Genomic DNA, 23618 nt, shown 5'->3' with positions numbered 1-23618 from the left:
TCATCCAATGCTCAGTGGCAATTTTTTATTCTCCAAAATATTCTTTCAATTTAGGTAAAACTGGAACATTGTTTGCATCCTTATTTCTTTATAACACCATCAATACACTGCTTTCAATGTTACATTAAACAAAAATGGCTTGTTGAGGTCTTTGGAGAAGGAAAAGTGCGGGCGAGTTAAACTAGGCTCCAACATTGTCTCCTCCAGCATGTCTTCCAGACTGTATTTCCAGCTCCTTTGCTTCTTCCTTCTCCTGAGCTGAACTACTTGTTCCAATGCTACCTTGCTCTGATATAGAATCCCTCTTGCTATCTAACAATCTCCCAGCTTTCCCAATTGCAAGGATTAAATCAAGTTGTTTTTGTTGTTGTTCCTACAGAAAGTGCTCAGAAAGGAAAAATGGTAAGAACATAAAAACATAGCAGCTCATCAACATATAGAAGAATCAAATTAAATCATAGAAGATGAGAGGTTTCAAGCTAAAGTTTTAAGTTTATATTCTAGAGTAAATTCTGACACTAGCCAGCTTAAATAGTACAATAACTTTACCTATCATATGTTGAAATGCAAGAATTCAATCAAGACACAGAAACAACTACATAAACTGCACACTTAAAGATAGGGAAGTGACTAGACCCTCAAAAGTTCATTTCATTGGTACTTGCAAACATGATGTGTCACGTGATGTTTATAATAATGTTTATCAATATATAAAAGAGAGGGACTGGCAGCGCAAGTTGGATCTAGTTGAGGAGGTATGCTCCAACACTTTTTCTCGTGATATATTCCAAATGTATTGAAATACTAGAGATAAAGAACTACATTCTTGAAAATGATTATATTATGCGATAAGTATTTAGGCAACCTGTCATTAATGATTAATGACAAAGATTTTATTGTGAACTATAATCACAACATCACACCCTGTCTAAATTATATAGAGTTAGCAGAATGAATCCTCCTTCACTGTTCTGTTCTATTAAACTTATATCTTCATCTCAAACTTTTTCACATGCTCCCATAGATTATATGTTATCTTAGATTTTCTCTTTCCTGGCCTCTAACTCAAACATGAGCCCCTCACATTCATTGCATTCACATTCATGAAGCTCCATAAATTCATTATTTAACACAGATGTGCCATAAGTTTATTGCACACATCCATACCAATTTACTTGGCTGTCCAACACTTTGTCCTCAATTAGTGAAAATTTAGGTACTTTCTCTGCTTTGATCATTCCTCATTTTAGTCTTCCCAGTTTTAGCTTCTCTTTGTCAGACTTATTTATGTTATCAGACCCTCTTTATCGCCACCATTACATAACATAAGACTTGATTATTCTCTTGAATTTTCCTTAAAATCTCAAAGGGATGTTTCAACGAAATATTGGCCAAGAACATCTCTCCATTTCATCCACCTAGCTTTATTTAGCTCGGTCTATTTATTGAATTATCTCTTCATTCTATTACATATATTTCTTCATTCTTCTGTTACACACAATACAAGATTTGTTTTTTCTCCTTTTGTTTCTATGTGAGAGTACGTGCATGTGTGCTGTGGGGAGAGTGGGGGTGTGAGGGATCTACAAGGGTCTTTAGGCTGAAGAGATCATTGTAAGCAACAAATAAGAGTGAAAATTGTGGAACATTGGCAGAAATCCATGCCACACCTGCCCTTCTATGTGATTCTCAAACGGTCTGCACCACACTTGCACCCCCCGTGACTCCTTGAGCATCTATGCCACCCCCAGGATTTGAACCTCGGACCTCCACAAAGAGAAAATGGTACTAACTGCAGGATTATGTTCAAATCAGTACAGTTGGATGTTTAAATTCCCCAAGAAAACTTCTTTCATCCTCTACCTTTGGAATGCCAGTTTCTAATGGAAGCAGGTGTAGCTCAAGGCAGTAACATCACACTTGAAATCAAGATTCATGGGCATTCTTGTCCTCTTTGGTGAGATATCCCAGTTAACTTATAACCCATCTATGGCATTGTAACACAAAAATATGAAAAAAATTGCATTATTCTATCTGACCTCCTCTTACCACATACCAAAGAATATTTTCATACAAGGGGACAGGTTCCCTAAATGATGTAATCAACAGTGATCCTACCAAGGAATCATTAACAAAGTTGCACATGAGACAGAACTATATTAGCACAACAAAATATTCACCAATAAGGTCTAACTAGAATAGCTCAATCCATGTAAAAGCATCAATAAAATCATTCACCAACTCCCACTAATGTATGCCGAATTAGAGAGAGAGAAGCAATGCTTGTTGTACCCTTGCAACATCCCACCGGCAATTGGGTATATGATAACAAGTAAACATGGCAATGAGTTGGGTTCAGGTCAGTTTAAGTCGGTCTGAGATATAGGTATTAGGAAAAACCAATCAACAAGACCCAACAAGTTCATTAAATGAGTCAGAAATCCAAATCAAACCCAATCTGTTTATGAAATAGGTAACCTGACTGGACCCACATAACCCATTTAATAAATATTTTGGATCAGGTCAAGCAAGTTAAATGGGTTTCAAATAAGTTAAATAGGTTAAACAAGTCTCCAATGAGTCTGAATGTAATTGGCATCAACCTGATCTGGTTATTAACTGGGTCAGAAAAAGCTAGACAGGTTAGGACTCTAAAATTAAACCTGACCCATTTAATAAAGAGGTTAAATAGGGTAACTTTACCAAAAAAATAGGTTAAGTAGGGTCAACCTGTTTAGGACCCAGAAATATTTAAGCCAAACCCAAACCCACTTATCTTGGGTTGAGTTAGCAGGAGAAGTCATAAACTGTGACCCTTAGTAACAACTTATTGTGCTTCAGAGCAAAGTGGACTATGTCTACAGACTACAACTAACCTTTAGCTGAAGGTTTGATAAGAAAGTAGCTTCAAATTGCTAGTTCCTAACTAGATATCTAGAGCTCCTAAATGAATACCTCAACACAGGAACTACTGAATAGTGTATCAAGTGGTATAAAGGCGGTGCAAAGGATAGAAAACCAGAAAGGAAAAACATATATTATCATTGTACTCCTAAAATTGGTGCATTCTTGTCCATATAACTCCTGGCATTCTGCAATGAAAAATAGATTATTTTCTTTGAAGCAAAAGCCTTGGAGGCAAATGGTAGTACCTGTTATAAGTATATTAGTTCATCTCAGACTCAGCAGCCAAACCGTTCCTGCCTGCATGCATGTCTAAAATAACAAGTAGACCAGAAATCAAAAACATGTTCACTTTGAGGGTTCAACAATGCAATGAAAGTATATGGCTTGGGTACTTTGACACCCTAAGTTGGTTGTCAAAAGAGATACAATGTTTTAATATCCTTAATTTGAAAGATGCCGGAATGAACTCAAATGTGACAGCAGGAGGAGAAGGTAGTCAAGAAGACGAAGGATAAAAAGTTAGCTAAGGAAACGATCGAATTCCAGAAGGCTAGGGGAGGGAGAAATTGGGTTTGGATGGAGTATCTAGTTAGAGATCCTATCCCATTCAGTGGTACAGAACTAAAAGTGTGGGTGTACAACAGACCTTACTCAAGTGAGTCATATGACTTAATGCATTCCAACCTCTATATCATATCACAAACCTCTCTAACTAATGGCAAGTGCCTCTGAAACAAGTTAAAAGGGGAAAAAAAAAAAAAAAGAAAAAATACAAAAAGCCAATGTCAGTTGCCTAATCCTAATCAAGCCCAAATATTGATGCTTGCTTTACTTTCCCACCATCTGACCCATGTGGGAGGAGTTCTGCATAAAATTCTAGCATAGTTCACTCTGAACTGATAAGCCACTTGTGCTTTGTCCATATGCTAAATGGTAAATCACCTGTAGAAAGTATATGATGACTTTGGTAACTATAAACATACTACACATATTATTTTAAGACCTTGTTGGCATTTTAGCACTGTCAAGCAGCAAAGTCAAAACTTAGAGCAAGTCTTGCTTTTCTGGCAAGGTATTCATGTTCTCTATCTTGTTGTATATAACACACATCAATGCAGTTCAACTTGGTTGAAGCCAAGTTGTCCAAGATAACATAACAAAGAGTGGTGAAAGGCAGGGCTACAAACAAAATCTTATGGAAATCAGAAAAACTATTCATGAACTTTTTGTTTTTTTCTTAAGATTTCTGATAATATATCTTCCTATCATTATGATCGAAGCAAGACAAACCTACTAATAGAATGGTAGATTATACATACTTGGGCAACTTGGTAGCATTTAGAAAAGAAGAAATGGTAAAGGTTGGCAATATTGACTAGTGATTTATCATCTTGTATACGTACTGCATTGAGTCAATTCTTAACAGCTTCTTCAGATACAGGGAATGTGCATAAGAACCGGCTGGATGGGACCACTGTTGCAAAACACGTAAAAAAACATATAAAACAGAATAAAGTGCCTGAGTCTAGGTAGATAGACATATTTGTTGCCTTCTATTCTTGAGTAAACACATACGACGACCCGTGGTAATGTTGACAATAGCACTAAAGACCCAAAAGCACTCTATTACAGCTACTCTCTCTCTCTCTCTCTTAGGTCAATAACTAAGTAAGCTCAATGAACATGAATAAATATCTCCTGTGCTATAGATATACATGCATGGAGATTCACAGATGCTGTAAATTAAGTGCCTCAATTTCTAACCAAACTTTTCAATTAATCCACTCTCCTTCATACCACGTAGTATCTTTAAAAAAACATCGGTACAATTAGAGTGCACCTATCAAGCAGGATGCACATTATCATCCCCTAAGAAAGGCCAATGGTGCCATCTTTACAAATTAGCCCAAAATGATTCTGCAGTTTACAATTTTGTCATGTTTCTCTAGGTAGATTTTTGCCATATAAACTCTCGCAGCTTTGAATTTATAACTGATCTTTTTATCTATTTATCCTATGTGGAAATCAAGTCTTAGTTGCTGAAAGTGAGAGCAGATGCAGGAGATGCAGTAAAGGGACATCGAATTAAGTGCCTCACCCTATAACCAAACTTCCTTTACAACAAAATCCACTCTCCTTCATTCCATGTAGCATCTTAAAAAATGCATCTGTACAATTAGAGTGCACCTATCAAGCAGGATGCACATTATTGTCACCTAAAAAAGGCCAACAGTGCTATCTTTACAAATTAGCCAAAAATGATCCCACAGTTTACAATTTTCTCATGATTCTCTTGGTAGATTTTTACCATACGAATTCTCCTAGCTTTGAATTTATCAATGGATCTCTTTCTATATTTATCCAATGTGGAGATCAAGTATTAGTTGCTGAAAGTGAGAGCAGATGCAGGAGTGGATTTGGTTGCAGATATGGGGAAACAGGTCTCTCAAAAAAATTAAGGAAACATCCAAGAAGTGTGTAAAGTGGATGAGTTCTGGAAGTGGTATGCCACCCCAAGCAGAACTTTCCAGCTACCAAGAATCAAGTAGAATGCAAAACTCTTGCTCCATTGAGAAACCTAACCAGGGCAAGGCAAGTTCAGTTGGGTTAACAAATTGCCAGTTACAAGTTATTTGATCAAGTTTTTCTTAAAACCCCATTATATATAAGGCAAAATGGTATGCAGATTTAACATGTTCCCAGCAAAATCTAAGACTGAGTATGAGAAACTCTGTACAGCACACAGAAGACACCAATGAAAGCAGCTAGCACTCATTGTTGCAAGTATATATGTATAAAATAGCCAGTCAGGCAAATACAACCCTTATATAGTACCGCTTATGTTGATAATATTGTCATTCTTGTAGGTTTATTTAAGTTACACTTGAATCAAAAGACACAGAATCACACAGAAGCTGAACTATGTCATCATAATCTGCAGCATTGCCAGTATTTCCTACATGATAATAAAAGCAGGAAACTATCAATAACAGGATATCATGAGTAGGTAGAATTTGAAATTGCAAGTACATCACCCTTTTGTTGAAAATTTAATATAGATCCAACAATACTAGGTTTCCTTCTCACAGATTATTATTTCATAATTTTTCAAAATAAAGGAGAGACTAAGATCCACCAAATATAAGAATAAGTGAAAAATCAGTGTCATAATACTTAAAATATATAAAGATATGAGAAGGACATAAGTTGGCAGGATGTGATGATACTACTTGAGAATGCATAAAATGCTATGGAGATAAAGATACCCGTAAGAAAGGTGTGTGTGCTTAGGGAAGACTTACCTGCATTGCCAACAAGACCTTCTGGATTTCACCAAGCTCCCTTTCAAGAACAGCTTCTTGCACTGCTAGTGCTCGAGTAGCATCAGAGTTCTTCTGTGCCAAAGCGGCAGTCTGCATTCATCAATTATACTCCAACTGTGAGAATACATAAAGCATCTTACATTTAATATTACAGAAGCAACATTTACAGCAAGAATGCAGGATCCATGGCATTCCTTCAATGATCACTTGCTACCTTGTTTATGCTTCTGAAAATATTTTGTTATGAAAAAATAGTGATGCCAAACGATATTCGAAATTGTACAAGATATGGTGAAGTTAAAGGCTTTAATTTATTGATGTCCGGGCTTTATCTGTGCCTTAGAGATGAATGTAGCTCCCAATATCAAAATTTATTATTTTCCCCTTGCACCCAGATTCTGGAGCAGAATGTTGAAGGGTTGCCCCTTGGTTGCATAAGCTTAAAATATGATCATCAAGGTATATCCCCTTACCCACCAATCAGTCAAATAGATTTCATGGAAGACCCCTCTCTTTCCTAAAGTTGGATTTGCTAGGAACAGCATCAATTTCAAGAGAATTGACATCAGGTTAATCGCTGGTAGAAACTTTGCTCAATTCTTTCATGAAGCATTCTTAACTTGGAGTTTTGCTCCATACAAACTCCATATTTTAATGGGAAAAGGCTTAAATGACAATGATGATGTAGCTCAGGTATTATGTGTCCTTTGTGCATGAGGTAAAAGCAAAAGATGTGTCTAATGATTTTACTTTTTCTTTTTCATCCTTGATTCACAATATATATATATATATATATATATATATATATAACTCCTCTACAAAATTTCGTATGCTTCCACCTTTACATTGTTGATCCAATTAGGTATTGCTAACATGCGACCATAGTGGTCGATTCTAGATCAATAATTTGTAACTACATACAGATTTTTGCCCTCTTAAAAATAGACAATGAATAAAATTTGAAGAAACTAAACATGAATGAAGTTATTATCTAATTTCAGTAGTAATTTAGTTTTGAGTTTTTCTCCTAAAGCAGCACTGGTCTTCCATGCCCCTAGCATTTTGCCATCACAGCCTAAAGTAAAAGACAGCATTTTGTGGTGCCAACGTATGCAAGTGCAAAAATATTCAAAAGGCATAACTCTTCTACATCACAAATATGCCCATCATAACCAATAGATTGTACATAATGCCATACGAAGGCCACGACCTTGTTAAATCTACATGCATCACTAGTAAAACAAACAATATTCTGAAAAATCAAACATTGAAAGTCTACTGGAATCAAGACAACGCGACCTCCGATCTTCTTCCTCAAGTACAAATCTCCAATTAATCAGCACAAAAAGAAGAATGAAAATGTAGATTAGATAACTTGTAAGGTTTAATTCCTGCCAAGATTTATCCAGGGAAACCAAGAATTAGTGCATTCAGCAGTTTTCCACATATGTTGATGTTCATTAGGTAAAAACAAAAACACTGATCGAAGACAGTGGTCAAAATATTGCAAGCATTATTTATAACAAAGTATTGACTTGTTCCAAGGAGCTGCAATGGATAATAGACATTTACAGACACCTACAGAATTATGAATTGGTAGTAATAGCCAGTGGAGATGAACTTTTGACATGAAAAGAAGCAAGAAGTGGAAAACATGATGCAGCAAAGCAGAGGATGCCATAATCTTAAATCCATTTATAGTGCATTTTAATTTAAATATTATACAACTATTGAGAATGATGTCCTTATCATTTTTGTGGTATTCCAATATCCAATTAGGAATGTAGATAAAGTTGTATTGCCTCTATTGACTTGAAATTTATTAATTACAAAGACCAAGACCTGTCCACATAAATATTTTCCCATGCGATATTTCCTTTTATAAAATAGTTCCAAAGAATATCTTAACATTATTGACGGCTTAATAAGAACCATAAGAAATATTATCTAGTGCCCTGGTTCTTAAGTCATATTTGTCTTTAAAGTCTCCTAAAACAACTAGCAAACCCTCATGACTAGACCGTAAAGTAATCAGAAGTAAGGTTTGAAATATTGCAATATGAGGGTGTGTAGATCACATATTGGTGCAATACATGCCATGGCGCAACTCCCATATCTACTCATGGTTTACTAGCATGTGGCAGTATGGCAGTGGCATGAGACAATATGGTCAATCAATGTTTGCCATCTTAGTACTAGACCCCATGCCAGTACCATCCTTTTATAATGTCCGTATACAGTATGGACCGATACGATAGTGTTGATCTAATACGGTATCGATACGGTACAATACACCTCATATCGGATCATATGGCAAACACCGTGGTCAATACTTTAAACCTTGCCTAGAAGAGACAAGGATAGATGGTAAACCAAATCGGTACATTACATACATCCTTGCAAAAGTGAGCATAAAACACTATACCCGAGGCATTGGAGGAGCCAAATTGATTAATTAGTGGGAACGGACATTTAGGCATGAAATGCCAAGAGAAACTAAGTCCATATGGTTAATGAAACTATCAAGTAGATCTTTGGAGCAAAGAAGATGCCGAATAAGTGAAATAGAAGAATTATGATACCATCATAACAATAAAATGGACATTCAAAATTGCACCATCCATCATGAACTTAAATTTATTAGTGACACTATAAAGGTATAGTTTAGATATAATGATAATTATTTCATCATTTCAAAGAATTGGTTTCCTTTTATTTCTGAAGGTTCATCGACGAATGCTATTTTATTTGTTAAGCAAATACTAAAGATTTATGTAAACTGGTCGAATATATACATGGTCATAAAATTTAATCAACCTATAAAAGCCAAAATATAGAGTACTAACGATACTAATTTTCATAGGCATAAAGGGAAAATGTTACTTCAAAGGTAAATTAAATCAAATATTTTATCACCAACCCTACCATCCTATGCTAGGTATGCTGTACTGACCTAATAAGGTACCTGTACAGTACGGAGGCTCGATGATTAGGGCTGGCAAAATATGACCCGATCTGCCAATCCGATCCATGTTCGATCCGCCATAAATAGGTTTGGGTTTAGGCTAAACGGGTTTGGATCATAAACAGATCGACCCATTTAACCCGTTTAATAATTGGGTCGGATATGGATTTTAGATATCTGACCCGTTTAACCCGTTTAATATTCAGGTCGGGTTAAGTCAGATAATCCATTTAACCTTTTTAATCTATTTCTGACCCATTTAACTCGATTCGTTTAACCTGTTTAACCCATTTAAGATCCATTTAACCTGTTTAAAATCTGTTTAATCTGTTTCTGATCCATTTAACTCGACCTGTTTAACTTGTTTAATCCGTTTAACCTGTTTAACCTAATTTGACCTATTTAATAAATGGGTTAAACGAGTCAGATCGGATTACCTGTTTAATAAACAGGTTGGGTTCAGATTTGAATTTTTGACCCGTTTAATAAACAGATCAGGTTTGGATTGACCATTTTCTGATCCGATCCGTTTATGACCCGATCCGTTTATGATCCGACCTGATCCGATTGCCACTCCTAGATATGATACTACATACACACACTCATGGTACAATTGTCATCTTGCCTCTAGCAGCATGCCATGTATTGATAGAGGGGGTAAGTACAAACCCAATCTGTATGGTAAGCTACAATTATGGGGTCTAACAAGAGCGCAAAAAAAAAGAGTTTAAATTACTAGGAACATGCATAATGGAGTTATGCAGACTTATAACCGACAAGTGTGAAAAGCGAATTTCCAATCACCATGGGCCTACATAAGTATCAGCTTTGATCCCAGTCACTCTACACCTGTCACAGATGAACTCACCACTGATACATAGGAGGTGCCATGGAATATGTGGTTTGTAGATGATATCTTGTTAGATGATGAGAGAAGGATAAGGCTAAATGCTACACAAGAATTAAAAAGAAATTCTTTGCAATAAGCATATACATAATCAACAGAACTACTAGAGTATAAAAAATTCATTAACCCAATAACTGTCAGGTTAAGCGTTCCAGTTAGATCAAAAGTGACAAACAAAACCAGCTGTAGTCTTTCTGGGTACTAAATAAACGGAAAATTTGTAACACGACTTGCAGGAACTATGAGATACAAAGTTAGAAGACTAAATGTATCTACATATGATTCAGTAGACAGAGAAAAACAAAAATTACTTCACTAATCGGATCCTTCAAGGCCTTCCTCGTGAGTCTGAACCTAATCCCGAGCTTCTCAAGCTGTCTCGACAGCACCTGAACTATCTTCACTGAGCTCCGCATGTCCTGCTCCACTTTGTCAATCCTTTGTATTAAATCAACATTCACCCCCTTCTCATTCACCCTATACATCCGCTGCCACTGCTTCCAACGAACCAAATTTCCAATCACCACAGCACCGACAAAGAGAAAATACTGGCACACAAAAAACTTGTTCCCCGATGAGACCTGGAATGGCTTGGCCACTCCTGGGAGCAATGAAGCAACAAGACAACCGATCGAATAGATGGCAGGCGGCACAATGCAGAGCGCTTCAGCAACTGAAAGGAGCTCATCCAAGCTCAGCTGGCCCGAAACATCTCTCCGTGGACTCTTATCAACACTGTCACCTAAAAAGATCGAATTTTTCACCCTTTTTCTCTACTGTTCCGTCATGAAAAAGAATTAAGCCAGGGTTTTCCTCGTACCTGATAACAAGGCACCAACTTGCCACCAAGACGCCTTCCGGCAGGAGACCATTCTCATCTGGACGAACCCAAACCGCCGCGCCTGCGAGAAAAGAGCGGGAGAAGAGGAAGAATTGGAGAAAGGATGGATTTTTACAAGATAACTCCGAAGGGGCGGCGGGTAAAACCGATCAGGACGAGCAATTGTTGATATATTTTGAGCAGAGGCAGCGGTAGTTGCGACTGACATCGGTGCTCCTCCGAATTCCGAGGCGCTGGGGGTGGATTCCGGTTCTATGTATCGCGGATAGTGGCAGACGGGGTGGGCACGGGGTCGAGGCCGAGGTTTCGATGGAAGCTGGGGCTAGGGTTTTGGAAGTTGGGAATGGAAGGGAAATCGGAGACGGAAGTCACGAAGAAGGGGAGAGGGACCAAGGGATGACGGGATGCTGCGCGAACGCGAGCGGACGGCGAGCAAAGTAGCAAACAATAAAGGATGGCTACCGTTGGCTTCTTGCCAAGCAATGGGTCCGGTGATGCCACTTAGGCCCGTTTGGTTTGAGCGAATCTTATATAAATTATCATATTTATCATAAAAAATAAAAATAATAAATTTTATATTTAAAAAATAAAATAAATATTATAAAAAAAATGATATTTGATAAATTTTTGAGTGATGATAATCCATACTTGACAAAAATACTTCCAACAATATAAATAAATAATATATATATATATATATATATATATATATAATATTTGAAATAGATCCTCCTCCGGTTGGTCGGATTCTAACATACATCCGATAGGATCTCCGTTCGTTGGATCGACACGTATCTCAAAGCTCTTTCTAAAAACTAACAAAGGAGTTTGAGAGGCTGTTAGCTGATCTGATGTTGTTTAAAAATAAAAAGAAAAGACATGTCGGAGAGAAAGCACGCGATGCGACGGCAGCTCACATGCGTGCCCCCATCTCTTGATCTCCTCTCTCTCTCCCCCTTTCTTCTGCTCCCATCTTTCTCCCAAATCTTTTCTCCTCTCTCTCATTCAAAACCCTAAGCAATCCAAAACCTCCACTCACCGTCGGCTCTTCTCCAACCCCCAACTCTCACCTTCTTCTCCTCTCTCTCCCTCTCTCCCAACTCTTACGTTCTCCTCTCTCTCTCTCTCCCCCTCCCTCCCATCGTCAGCTGTTCTCCAACCTCCAATACCCACCTGCTGCCCCTAACTTCTCCTCTCATCCCCAAATTCAAGTTCTTCAACCCCACCCACCGTCGGCTCTTTCTCAACCTCCACCCACCATCGGCTCTTCTCCAACCCCCACCCACGGCAGACTCTTTCCCAAACCCTAACTCCCACCCTTCGCCTCTACCCGCCGCTGTCTTCTCTCTTCCCCATTCGTCACCAGTCGTCGCCACCTCTAATCGACGTTGCCATCAGCCTACATCGCCCCCAACTGATGCCGCCATCGGGCTCTACCACCCCCAACCGTCACTGTCACTATTCGGCCCGGCCCCAACCATAGTCGGCACCATCCGCCGCAGCCGCCGCCCTCAACTATCACTACCACCACCCATTGTCACTCCTAACCGGCACCGCCACCGCACCCAATCGGTGCCGCCACCACCAGCCGCCGCACCCAATCGGTGCCGCCGCCTCCACATACAGCCAGAGGGCTACCTCCTCCATATCAGGTGAGCATCTTTCTCATTTATTTCTTTCATATCAATAGCTAGGTAAATATAAAATCCTCTTAGTTGAGGCATGAAAGAGAATCATAATATCTCTGATAGATCTAAGTCATGATCAATCATAAAATAAAAATATTTAGAGATATGAGAACAAATGAACTAATGACGCATATATTTCTGTCGTGACATCAATCTCAGTGTTTGGTAGGTATTCATAAGCTTTCTTGCTAGATTGTGAGTAATGCTGTGCATGGTGCGTTGCAATTTGCATCTGCGGATTGGTGTATGTTAATCATTCTTTGGATAATACCTATCTATCAATGAATAGAAAATGGATTTGCATATCTGCAATAATAAGACAGTGATTTAGGACTTTTAAAATTGCTCAAAAGAGAAACCCAAGATTAATATAGGAGAGAGTATTGTCACTGCAAAATTTTAATAGCTTTGTTATATTTTTTTTTATTTGCTTTTGCTTTATACAAGATGCACAATGACTAAGGCACATATTGCAATTTCTATAGAGTAATGTTTCGATAAAAAAAAATGATATGATTATCATGATTAGCATAATATAATTTTAATATTTTAATGGCTAAGGTGATTATTTTAAAGACCCCCTTTTTTTATATAAGTTTTATTTTAACTAAACTGCTATGATAATAGCCCATAATATAGTTATAATAATTGTCAGATAACATTCATTAATTAAAAAATATTATTATAAATTTAAAATTTCATTCATACTCAAGTGATATTAGTATGTTATCTTCTTCGGCCTCTCATGCATCAAACCTTCTCCCCTTCAAATGTGCCCATAGAAGCATCAAATCGGTGTTCTTCGCTGAAGCTCTAGGACTGCTCTCTTTACCAGAACTCTAACCCTTTGGTTTTTTTGACTATCCTAATCTTTTTTTTAGTATTTGAATGTAGCTGAATATAGTAGAACATATTGTATTGTTCTTCATCTAACTAATATTCCTAACTAATACAATTTATTTTATTTTGTGCAAAAGTTTTAATATCTCAACAAAGTTCAAGTTGTCAGACTATCTCATGTTGGCTCGATTATTTGAATAAGAGATGCCATTGTGGTCGTTTAACATCAATTAAAATCTCAAATTCACAAAAAAATCAAAATAAGTTGTATTATAGTTGTGAAGAATATTATTTTGTGGACTGATGTTTGCCTACAAATGATCCATTGAGAACTCAATCATCGATTTTAGTAGATGATTCGCTTCGAGATGTCAGAAGGAAAATTACTGATTTAAAGATGGAGTCCAAAAAGTTGTATTGTAAAATTAAAGATTTAAGTGAGAGTAGTGCTATGACAAATAGAATTTTGTTCGGAATGATAGCGTTGCTTGTTGTTGTTGTCCTGCTAATATTAAAATGAATGTTGTTAAGAAACCATGTTATTGTAATGAATGTTGGAGTTAATTTTATATGGCATAATTTTAGTTATACTGTAATGAAGTGTTAATGCAAAGAATGACTTGTATCAGTTCTTCTACATCATGCATTTTATAGAGAGTCTGATGATGGGATGACATATCATAATTACAGATGCTCATGTGCCGAAGTTACGTGCCAAATATGCTGCACAGATGATCGTGAAGGGTCACGAGATAGGATTATCATAGTTTGTTGTGTTACCAATGTGACTATATCTATATTGGCTCCGCTATTTATCTAAATTTATAAAAAAAATTGTATTCTGTCATGATATTTGGATGTGTTGTGAATATCTTGTATATAAAATTGTATGAATCAGTAATAGGTGAATAAAAAATTTATATTCAAATTTGTATTCTGTCAAAAATTTATTTGTTGTGGTGAAGCTATTATTCGGTCTGGGACGTGATTTGGCTTGATTAAGGAGTCCTAATCCTTCTCTAACATGTTTTAAGTCTTGTTTAAGCCTTTAAAAGGCCTGAGACGAACAGGAGAGAGTGCGGTTTTCGGTTTTCTCGCCGCCGTACGAACCGAGAGGAGAGAGAGAGAGGCGTGAGGCGCTGTGAGAGAAGGAGCAGGAGGCTCCTGGACAGCGGTCGTCAGGCTCTTCAGGGGTTCAGGGGGGTCTCCAAGAGAGAGAGCTTTTGTGAGAGAAACTTCATGTGAGAGATAATTGGGTGTACAAGGGTTGAGGGTGAGGTCTCCTCTTGTAAAATTTTTTTTTCATAGTGAAGTTTGCATGCCCCGTGGAGGCGAGCCCTTTTGTGGCTGATCCACGTATTTTGATTGTTTTTCCTTTTGTTTTGTTTCTTCTTTCTTCCTGCTGCATCGCGTGGTACCGAAAGGATCTTGGGAGGTGGTGTTTTGGCCAGACATCCACCCAACAAGTGGTATCAGAGCAAGGCGGTACAAGGACGCAGATTGCAGTGGTGGTGAGCAAGACTGAAGATGGAGAAAACAGGAACAATCAAGATGGAGATCAACAAGTTCGATGGTAAGAGCAATTTCTCCTTGTGGCAGGCAAGGGTGAAGGACGTGCTCATCCAACAGGGGTTGATCGATGCTCTCTTGTGCGATGAGAAACCGACCACCATGGAGGTGCGGGATTGGAAACGGCTACAGATGCAGGCGGTGAGTACCATCCGTATGTACCTGGCGGATGAGGTGGTGATCCATGTGCTGAGCGAGACTTTCCCGACGATGCTGTGGTCGAAGCTCGAGGAGTTGTACATGGCGAAGTCTCTCACCAACACTCTTTTCCTCTGGAGGCAGTTTTACCAACTGCGGATGACTGAGGGACAAAGCGTGCAGGAGCATCTGAGCCACTTCCAGAAGATCCTCACCGACCTTCTCAGCGTTGGCGAGAACGTTGAGGAGAAGACCAGGGCACTGGTTTTGCTGGCGTCGCTTCCTTCTTCGTACGAGTCCTTGGTGACTGCTCTTCTAGTGGGGAAGAGCACTATCAAGATGGACGAGGTCACCGCGGCGATACTCCAGAACGAGGTTCTCAGGAGGGAGAACCCAGCTTCGAGCTCAGGTGTCGATAGCTCAGCTTTGGTGGCTTCTGGAGGTGCAGGAGGCGGTAGACGGAGCGACAGGAGATCGCATCGAGGGCGGTCTAAGTCCAGGAGGGACTTGAGCAAAACCAGGTGTTACCGGTGTGAGGAGTTGGGGCATCTAGCTAGAGATTGCCCTCAACTGAAAAATCGGACGGTGGCTGCTGTAGCGACGGCCGGCAGCGATTCAGATGGAGATGTCCTGGAGATATCTGACGAGGTATCTATTTCTTCCCAGCAGTGGATATTAGATTATGCATGCCCCTATCATGTGTATTGCAGAGAGGAGCAGTTTGACTCCCTGGAGAACAGTGAGAGCACTGTATATCTGCCGAATGGATCGAGCTGTGCGATCAGAGGCATTGGGACGGTCAGCTGGAGGACACATGACGGTGCAGTGAGGAGATTGGGGGAGGTCCGATACATACCCGATTTCAGGCGGAATCTTATCTCACTTAGCAGACTGGATTCGAGAGGCTACAGGACGGTAGCTGGTGGAGGAATCCTGAGGGTGCTACGCGGCGATAGGATTGTGCTGGAGGGGAAGAAGGGGAGCAGAGGACATTATTACCTGGCAGGGAGCCCAGTGCGAGGTGGAGCATCGGGAGCCAGGTGGAGCCCAGAGCGAGGTGGAGCTCCAGGAGGCGGATCGGGCACGAGACAGGAGACTCGGGAGGACGAGAGGCGACGTCGCAAGGTAAGATTCCTATTGCCGCAGGATGATGCCCCGAGCAGGTCTCAGGTCAGGAGGAGCACAGCATACGACGGAGATGGGATCGAGCAGCCTGGCTCGACTCCCATGTTTGCCCATCCATGATCAGCAGGCGATTGCCCCAGGGCATGGGGGCGAGGAGATCCAGAAGCTCTCGGAGTTTGGAGGAGGCCGAATATCGAGTCGAGGTGGAGATTGTTAGGATTTGACACCTCGAGATTCAGCCCACATTGAGCCCACAGCGAGGTTCGCGGCGAAAAATGGAGTCCAACGAGACCAAGATCATCTGAATCGGAGCTCGGATGGAGGAGATACGAGCTTTTGAAGTCGGCACGAGAATCGAGGCGGTGGAGGACCGCCGGCGATCGGCGGCGGGCGGCAGCGGCGCGGCTGCAGGCGGCGGCGCGCGGGACGCGCATCCCAGGCCCGCGTGGGACGCGGGACCCAGGCCCGTGCGGGACGCGCGACCCAGGCCCAGGCCCGCGCGGGACGCGCGACCCAGCGGCCTGCTGGCCCTTGCCCCGGTCCACCGTGGACCGGGTGGTCCACAGCGCGGTCTGTGGACCGTGTGGGCGTTTCCCACGCGTTTCTCGCGGTCCACGGCCCTATTTCGTGGACCGGAGCACGATCGGACGGCCCAGGTGGCTCCCGGTCTTGATCGGACGGTCTGGGACGTGATTTGGCTTGATTAAGGAGTCCTAATCCTTCTCTAACATGTTTTAAGTCTTGTTTAAGCCTTTAAAAGGCCTGAGACGAACAGGAGAGAGTGCGGTTTTCGGTTTTCTCGCCGCCGTACGAACCGAGAGGAGAGAGAGAGAGAGGCGTGAGGCGCTGTGAGAGAAGGAGCAGGAGGCTCCTGGACAGCGGTCGCCAGGCTCTTCAGGGGTTCAGGGGGGTCTCCAAGAGAGAGAGCTTTTGTGAGGGAAACTTCATGTGAGAGATAATTGGGTGTACAAGGGTTGAGGGTGAGGTCTCCTCTTGTAAAATTTTCTTTTCATAGTGAAGTTTGCATGCCCCGTGGAGGCGAGCCCTTTTGTGGCTGATCCACGTATTTTGATTGTTTTTCCTTTTGTTTTGTTTCTTCTTTCTTCCTGCTGCATCGCGTGGTACTGAAAGGATCTTGGGAGGTGGTGTTTTGGCCAGACATCCACCCAACAATTTTGATGTATACAAATATTCAGTAATAGGTGAATCAACTTTGTTTTCTATGATTGATGCAATTGATTTTTGGATAGATCTGATAATTGTTCAGTTCTCCTATTAGTGTGAGAATTGTTTTCTAGATAGTTTTGTATTTGAAGTTATTTCAGATCAATTTGTGCTTATTTATAGGGAGAGTGATTTCATTTGTGTGTTTATGATCTTATTTCTCATTGTTTCTGAGACTATTGCGAGGATAAATATGAATTGTCATAGAATAATCAGAAACTATCCACAATAAATAATAAGTTCTGTGAAAATAAATAATAAAAGAGGAGGATAAACATAAAGTACTCTAAAATAAATATAAACTCCGTATAATAAATAAAAATTTTGAATAATAAACATAAACTCTGGAACAATAAACACAAATTTGGATCGTCCCATGGATAGTTTCTGTTTATCCTGAATATTTTTTGTTTATCGTCCCAGAGTTTGTGTTTATTATGAGCAGTTTTTGTTTATTATATGGAGTTTGTGTTTGTTCTGAAGTACTTTGTGTTTATCCTGCGATAGATTCATGAAAGACAGAGAGCAACTTGAGCAATTTATATTTTTTTTGGATTAGTTTGTGTTTATTATTTGAAGTTTATATTTATCCTTCGATACTTTATATTTATTTTCATAGGACTTAGTGTTTATCCTCTTTTCTTATTGTTTATCCTGGGTGGATCCTTGGATCACTAAATTTTTGAATTTCAAATTTATATTTATCCTGGATAGTTTTTATTTATTGTTCTAGAATTTATATTTATTATTCATAATTTTTATTTATTATATAAAATTTGTATTTATTCTGAAGTACTTTGTGTTTATCCTGCCATGAGTTTATAAAAGACAGAAAGCAACCTGGGCAGTTTGTGTTCATCCTGGGCCTGTTTATATTTATTATTTAGAGTTTGTAATTATCTTTCGATAGTTTGTATTTATTTTTACAGGACTTAGTATTTATCCTCTTTTCTTGTTGTTTATCCTAAGAGAGCCTTAGGATGATCTAAGTGTTGGGCCCTGAATTTATGTTTATTTTGGGCTGTTTGTATTTATCACCTTAGACTTTGTATTTATTATAATGAGTTTCTATTTATTTTATGACGTTTGTATTTATTTTGGGATAGTTTGTATTTATTCTGGATATATGTATGTTTATTATTTAGAGTTTGTATTTATCCTCGGATAGTTTATGTTTATTTCAACTGGAGTTAGGCGAGATCGTATTTATTTCAATCAGAAATTAATTTATACCTCTTTCTCATTCTCTATCATAGGAGAGCATAAATTCACCTGATAGAGCAAACTCAAATTTCTGAATGAATAAGATTAAAACTCAGAATATGATCCACCCAACTTGTGGATCCTCTCTTTGTGTTTGTCCTGGAAGAACTCTTGGATCACCCAACTTGTGGATCCTGAGTTTATGTTTATCCTATGACATTTGTTTTTATTATAGTAGAGTTTCTGTTTATTATACGTAATTTGTGTTTATTATATGGCTTTTGTGCTTATTCTTGGATAGTTTGTGTTTATCCTGCAATGGGTTCATAAGAGACAGAGAGCAGCCTGTGGCAGTTTGTATTCATTCTCTATCAATTTGTGTTTATTATTTGGTATTTCTATTTATTCTATTATGTTTTGTGTTTATTTTAATAAGTCTTAATGTTTATTCTCCTCTCTTTCCTCTCTTTGTCTTTATTCGGGGAGGACCCTTGGATCACCCAACTACAGGACCCCGACAGGGAAGAAGTTTGTTCCGATGACAAACAGAGGGAAAAAGAAGAAGAAATCTATTTTCACAGCGAGAGAGAGGGAAGAGTTTCATTTGGGAGAGTTTCTTTCGAGAAGAAACAGAGGAAAAAATCCTATGGCGTTCAAAGCATTCGGAGGAGACATGGACGGTGGCCGGAGAGAAAGAAAAAGAGAAGGTTGGTGGTGGCCGTGGTGAGGGGGGGCTTTCGGATAAGATGTGGACCTTGATCGGAGGGAAAGAAGAAGAGAGGACAGTGGCCACAGGTGGGGGGTTTGGAGGAGATGATGACAGGGGCCGGAGAGAAAGAAGAAGAGAAGATGGTGGTCGCGGGGTGGGGGGTGGAGAGATTCGAAAGAGACAATGACGGTGGTCGAAGAGAGAGAAGAAGAGAGAACGATGACTGGAGAGAGAGAAAAAGAGAGGACAGTGGCTAGAGAGAGAAGAAGAGAGGAAGGTGACCGAAGAGAGAGAAGAAGAGAGGACGGTGGCTGAAGAGAGAGAATATAAGATAAATCACGAGTGGAGGGGTTTGGAGAGAGAAGAAGGGTGAAAGGGAGAGAGAGGAGAAGAGATGGGAGGAAGAGGTGGCTTTATATCATGTCCCATTCAAAAGCATGAGATTTTTTTTTTAAACTCCGCCACATCAGCCAAACGGCTCCAAACAGCACTATTAACCCTTTAAAGTCCGCTTTGAGATACCCGCCGATCTAATGGAGGAGAATACGATCAGATATAGACTGAGATCTGATCAACCGGAGCCCAGTCTATCTCTATATAATCATTAAATTTATTTTGATGTTTTTTCAAATTCATTCAATAAAAAGTTTTTATAAGAAAATTAAGATACAGATAGTATTATGCAAACAAATATATGATTATAGTCATTATATAAAAATTAATAAAAGATGAAAATACTATCCTGATATTAAAAAAATATTTTATATTAATGGACATATTATAGATTCGACCATATTCCTATGTATAAGTACCTCAAATCAAATGTAATAATTTTTTTTCAATGCTATTTTTTAGAATAATTTTTTCATCAATCAAAAAATAATAAAAATTATTTTTCCTCCACGATCATTTTTTCGAATAAATGATTCTTAGAAATCATCAAATTATCCTATAATCTAATATATCTTAACTAAATGGATCCTTAGTTAATTAATAATCATCACTTGGCTGGCGTTAGTGAAGGCCACATTCGCTTCATAAACGTGAGTGCATTTGACTAGTTTGATGGATGAATGTGATCTTATTATTTCTGATTATATTTTTGCAAATAAATATAAAATAATATTTTGCATAAAAGGTAGGTACTAATGTAATAGTATGGTTGATCAATTCTGCATATCATAGTTTTGAAACAGGAAAACAATTTCTCTGATACCGATATAAAGCTATGTACATATGAATCTCCCCAAATCTCGCAATCATGAGAGCCTTATACATTATCCAATTAGATGTTGGTATGAAATACAAGAAATTAGATTATTCATTGAAGATTTCTTTTTTCTTTCCAGTAGGACAATTACAATCTGCAGAAACTAATAATTTCAGAGCCATTTCGGGAGAGATCCATCCCCTCAGTAATCTCGGTTATACTCTCTACTAGCTGAATCCAGCTGATGTGCAAGCTGCTTCTCTATACAAAATATGTGAGTGGCAGTAAAGGGACAAAGAGAGTTGATATTTTGTCAATTTTCTCATTGAAGAGGGTTACAGAAGTGACTGAAATCGGCAAAGTAGACAGCCTGAATGCAGCGCTCATGGTGTCTTTTTCTAGTCTAATGTACCAAGCATTGCAGATTGTTGCTGCAGTGATTCATCCTTTACATGTAACCCTTCCATGCTGTATGCAGTTCTCATTTGGCAAATTGGTTTCTAGCAAATAATGAGAAGGCTTCTTGTGTAGGGCTCTTCCATTACACTCTAAGAATGAAACTAGTCGCTGCTTAACCATCATGGACATTGGAGGGAACCATTGAAGTTTCTCAAAAATTAAAGAAGGATACTGAAGTGAACTAATTTCAGTACCTTGAACTAAGTCAACTTCTTGGTTCGCTAAAATAAACTCAGAGGGTAGACTATGAGCTACAAAACTATGCTGCAAGCCTAAGATACTTCTTATTGAAAGTTTATGTCATTACAAGAACACCAAATTTAAGGCTATGATGCATACTATTTCTTTAAACATTCTCTACTTTTGGTGAATGCGCTTTTTCATTTCTTTAGATCATAGATGGTTAAGAAATCCACTCAGACAATAAATTTAATAATGACAAGAATAAGAGAGCTATGAGTGAATGAAAGAAGGTAGAAAAATACGAATGGCAAAATTTGGACTTCAATCTACAAATGCGAGCAAAAATTTTTCAAGGGCCATGAAGCATAAAACTTTTCATATAAAATATAGTAATAAATGGATAATGAATAATTACAAATTCACATGAAGTGGATCCAAATCTACCACTGCATACGAAAAGCTTACGCTAGCCTTGGATAATCAAACACAAATGCCTTTCCATGTTATATCATTATATGTGATAATAAATAGATAACAAATAATTACACTCTCATTTTGAATATATGCACTTCTTTTATTTTTCTGTTGCCATTTTTGTCTTTGGAAACAAATTTAGAGATGTGCATTTACTAGAGAGTTTATAAAAATAGTTGGTGAATGAACTGAGACCCAAGAGTTTTCATTATAATAGTTTAGGAGTTGAAATACTACAAATCTAGTTAATGTAATTACCATAAAAGATGTCCCAATACATAAAGCTCCTACCACCACACGGTCAAGGAAGCTTCAGATAACATTACCCCTGTATATAAAGATATTGTTTCTATTACTTGAACTCGTGACGCTCAAGTCATATAGGGCAGCTTTATCTTTACGCCAGAGCTTGTCCTCTTAGTTAATTTAATCGTTATAACTAATATTTACCATATCCAATGTACGTGTCTTTCTAATGGAGTAGAAAGAAAAAAAAGGATGGAGCAACTCCTTAGGGAAAAAAAGAAAAGGAAGAAAAAAATCAATGAATTTGAACACACAAAAAAAGAGTTTATAAACATAGTTAGCAGATGAACATGGCCTTGACACTCAAGGATTTGCTTAACGATAGTTTAGGAGTTGAAATTATTATAACTAGTATTTAACATATCTAATACACATGCCCTTTTATTCTAATAAAGTGTAAAGCAAAAAGAGACGGACCAACTTCTGTTATAGAAAAAAGGAGAAAAAAATATGAATGTATAAAAAATAGAGATAAGAAGAGGAGGAAACCCCGTATATACAAAAATATTCTATAAATGGATTAAATATGGAATCAGATGGGGTGGAGAACAAATAAAGTATTTTTTTTTTAAATATATCAAAATTGGAGTCAAATGGTGTGAGAACCTAAGGTTCCGACTGTATCTTTTTCACAAAAAATGATTCACCTTTTTATGTGATATGCACCATTGGAATACGTAATAGACACTATGAGATCTATGCGGACGGAATTTTTGGAGTGCTTTGAGAGCTATGTAAGACATGATCAAATAGTTAATGCTGTGAAAAAAAAAAATCAATTTTTTGCATGAAAGATGCAACCTGAGCTCTCTTTCATGCATACAAAATATTTTTATAAACATATTTTGCGAAAAAAACAGTCCTTGTGTGCTAATTTTGGGCAAAATCACCGGCCACCCACCACCACCTGCCATCTCATTAGTCATCCACCATAATTAATGGTTACATGGACCGTGGTCATGATAGTAGCCAGCATTAGGACACTGGTCCATGCGCTCTCAACGAGCATGTTTCATGACAAAGGTCCAAAAACAAAGTGTTAGGTCCACGCACTATTGAGAACAAAAAGTATGGGTGGGTTTTTTATTTTATCATTTTTTTTCTAATACCTATATTAAAATAGAAATTCAAAAAATTAAAAACTTTTTCAATTAATAAAGTCACCAGTCCCATGATTAAAAATATTTTTTTCTTCCTTATTTTTAGAATATGTTTTATTTACTAGTACACTTGCATAGTTAGACGATACACATTAAATATCATCATCTAACAAGCTAATACATACTTCTAGATAAATTAATATAAAATTTTCAAAATATGATATCCATCGATATAGTACATGATCAAATAATATATATTTAATAAATTAATCATCTAATAAATCAATATACATGTTCAAATAAATTGATATCTATTTTTTAGAATATTTATCAGTACATACTATATGGTTAAATGATAGATACTCATCAATTTTTTAATATATTTTACTAAACTATATATCAATTTACTTGAATGTATATATTGGATCACTGCTGTATGTATATCAA

General features: G+C 38.2%; 1 protein-coding gene across 4 annotated transcripts; it reads right to left on the bottom strand.

Moving 5' to 3' along the window:
- On the bottom strand, window positions 1–11433 carry LOC105056786 (uncharacterized). Of its 4 annotated transcripts, none has more exons than XM_073247501.1 (5): window positions 10923–11431; window positions 10684–10844; window positions 10414–10596; window positions 6210–6320; window positions 1–373 (listed from the first exon to the last, which is right to left on the bottom strand). In XM_073247501.1, exons 1-5 carry the CDS (start codon window positions 11149–11151, stop codon window positions 182–184), a joined length of 876 nt encoding a protein of 291 aa, XP_073103602.1. In that variant the 5' UTR covers window positions 11152–11431; the 3' UTR covers window positions 1–181. The 4 variants fall into 4 exon arrangements, with proteins under 4 accessions (XP_073103602.1, XP_010937396.1, XP_073103601.1 ...); XM_073247500.1 differs by adding an exon at window positions 1671–1792 and having other exon boundaries at window positions 235–373; window positions 10414–10844; window positions 10923–11433; XM_010939095.4 differs by adding an exon at window positions 3153–3216 and having other exon boundaries at window positions 235–373; window positions 10414–10844; window positions 10923–11432.
- Window positions 11434–23618: the final 12185 nt, after the last annotated feature.

This window comes from Elaeis guineensis, chromosome 13, assembly GCF_000442705.2.
Source record: "Elaeis guineensis isolate ETL-2024a chromosome 13, EG11, whole genome shotgun sequence".
Taxonomy (NCBI): domain Eukaryota; kingdom Viridiplantae; phylum Streptophyta; class Magnoliopsida; order Arecales; family Arecaceae; genus Elaeis; species Elaeis guineensis.
Note: the sequence above shows the minus strand (reverse complement) of the source record. Positions and strands in the feature narration are given on the sequence as shown.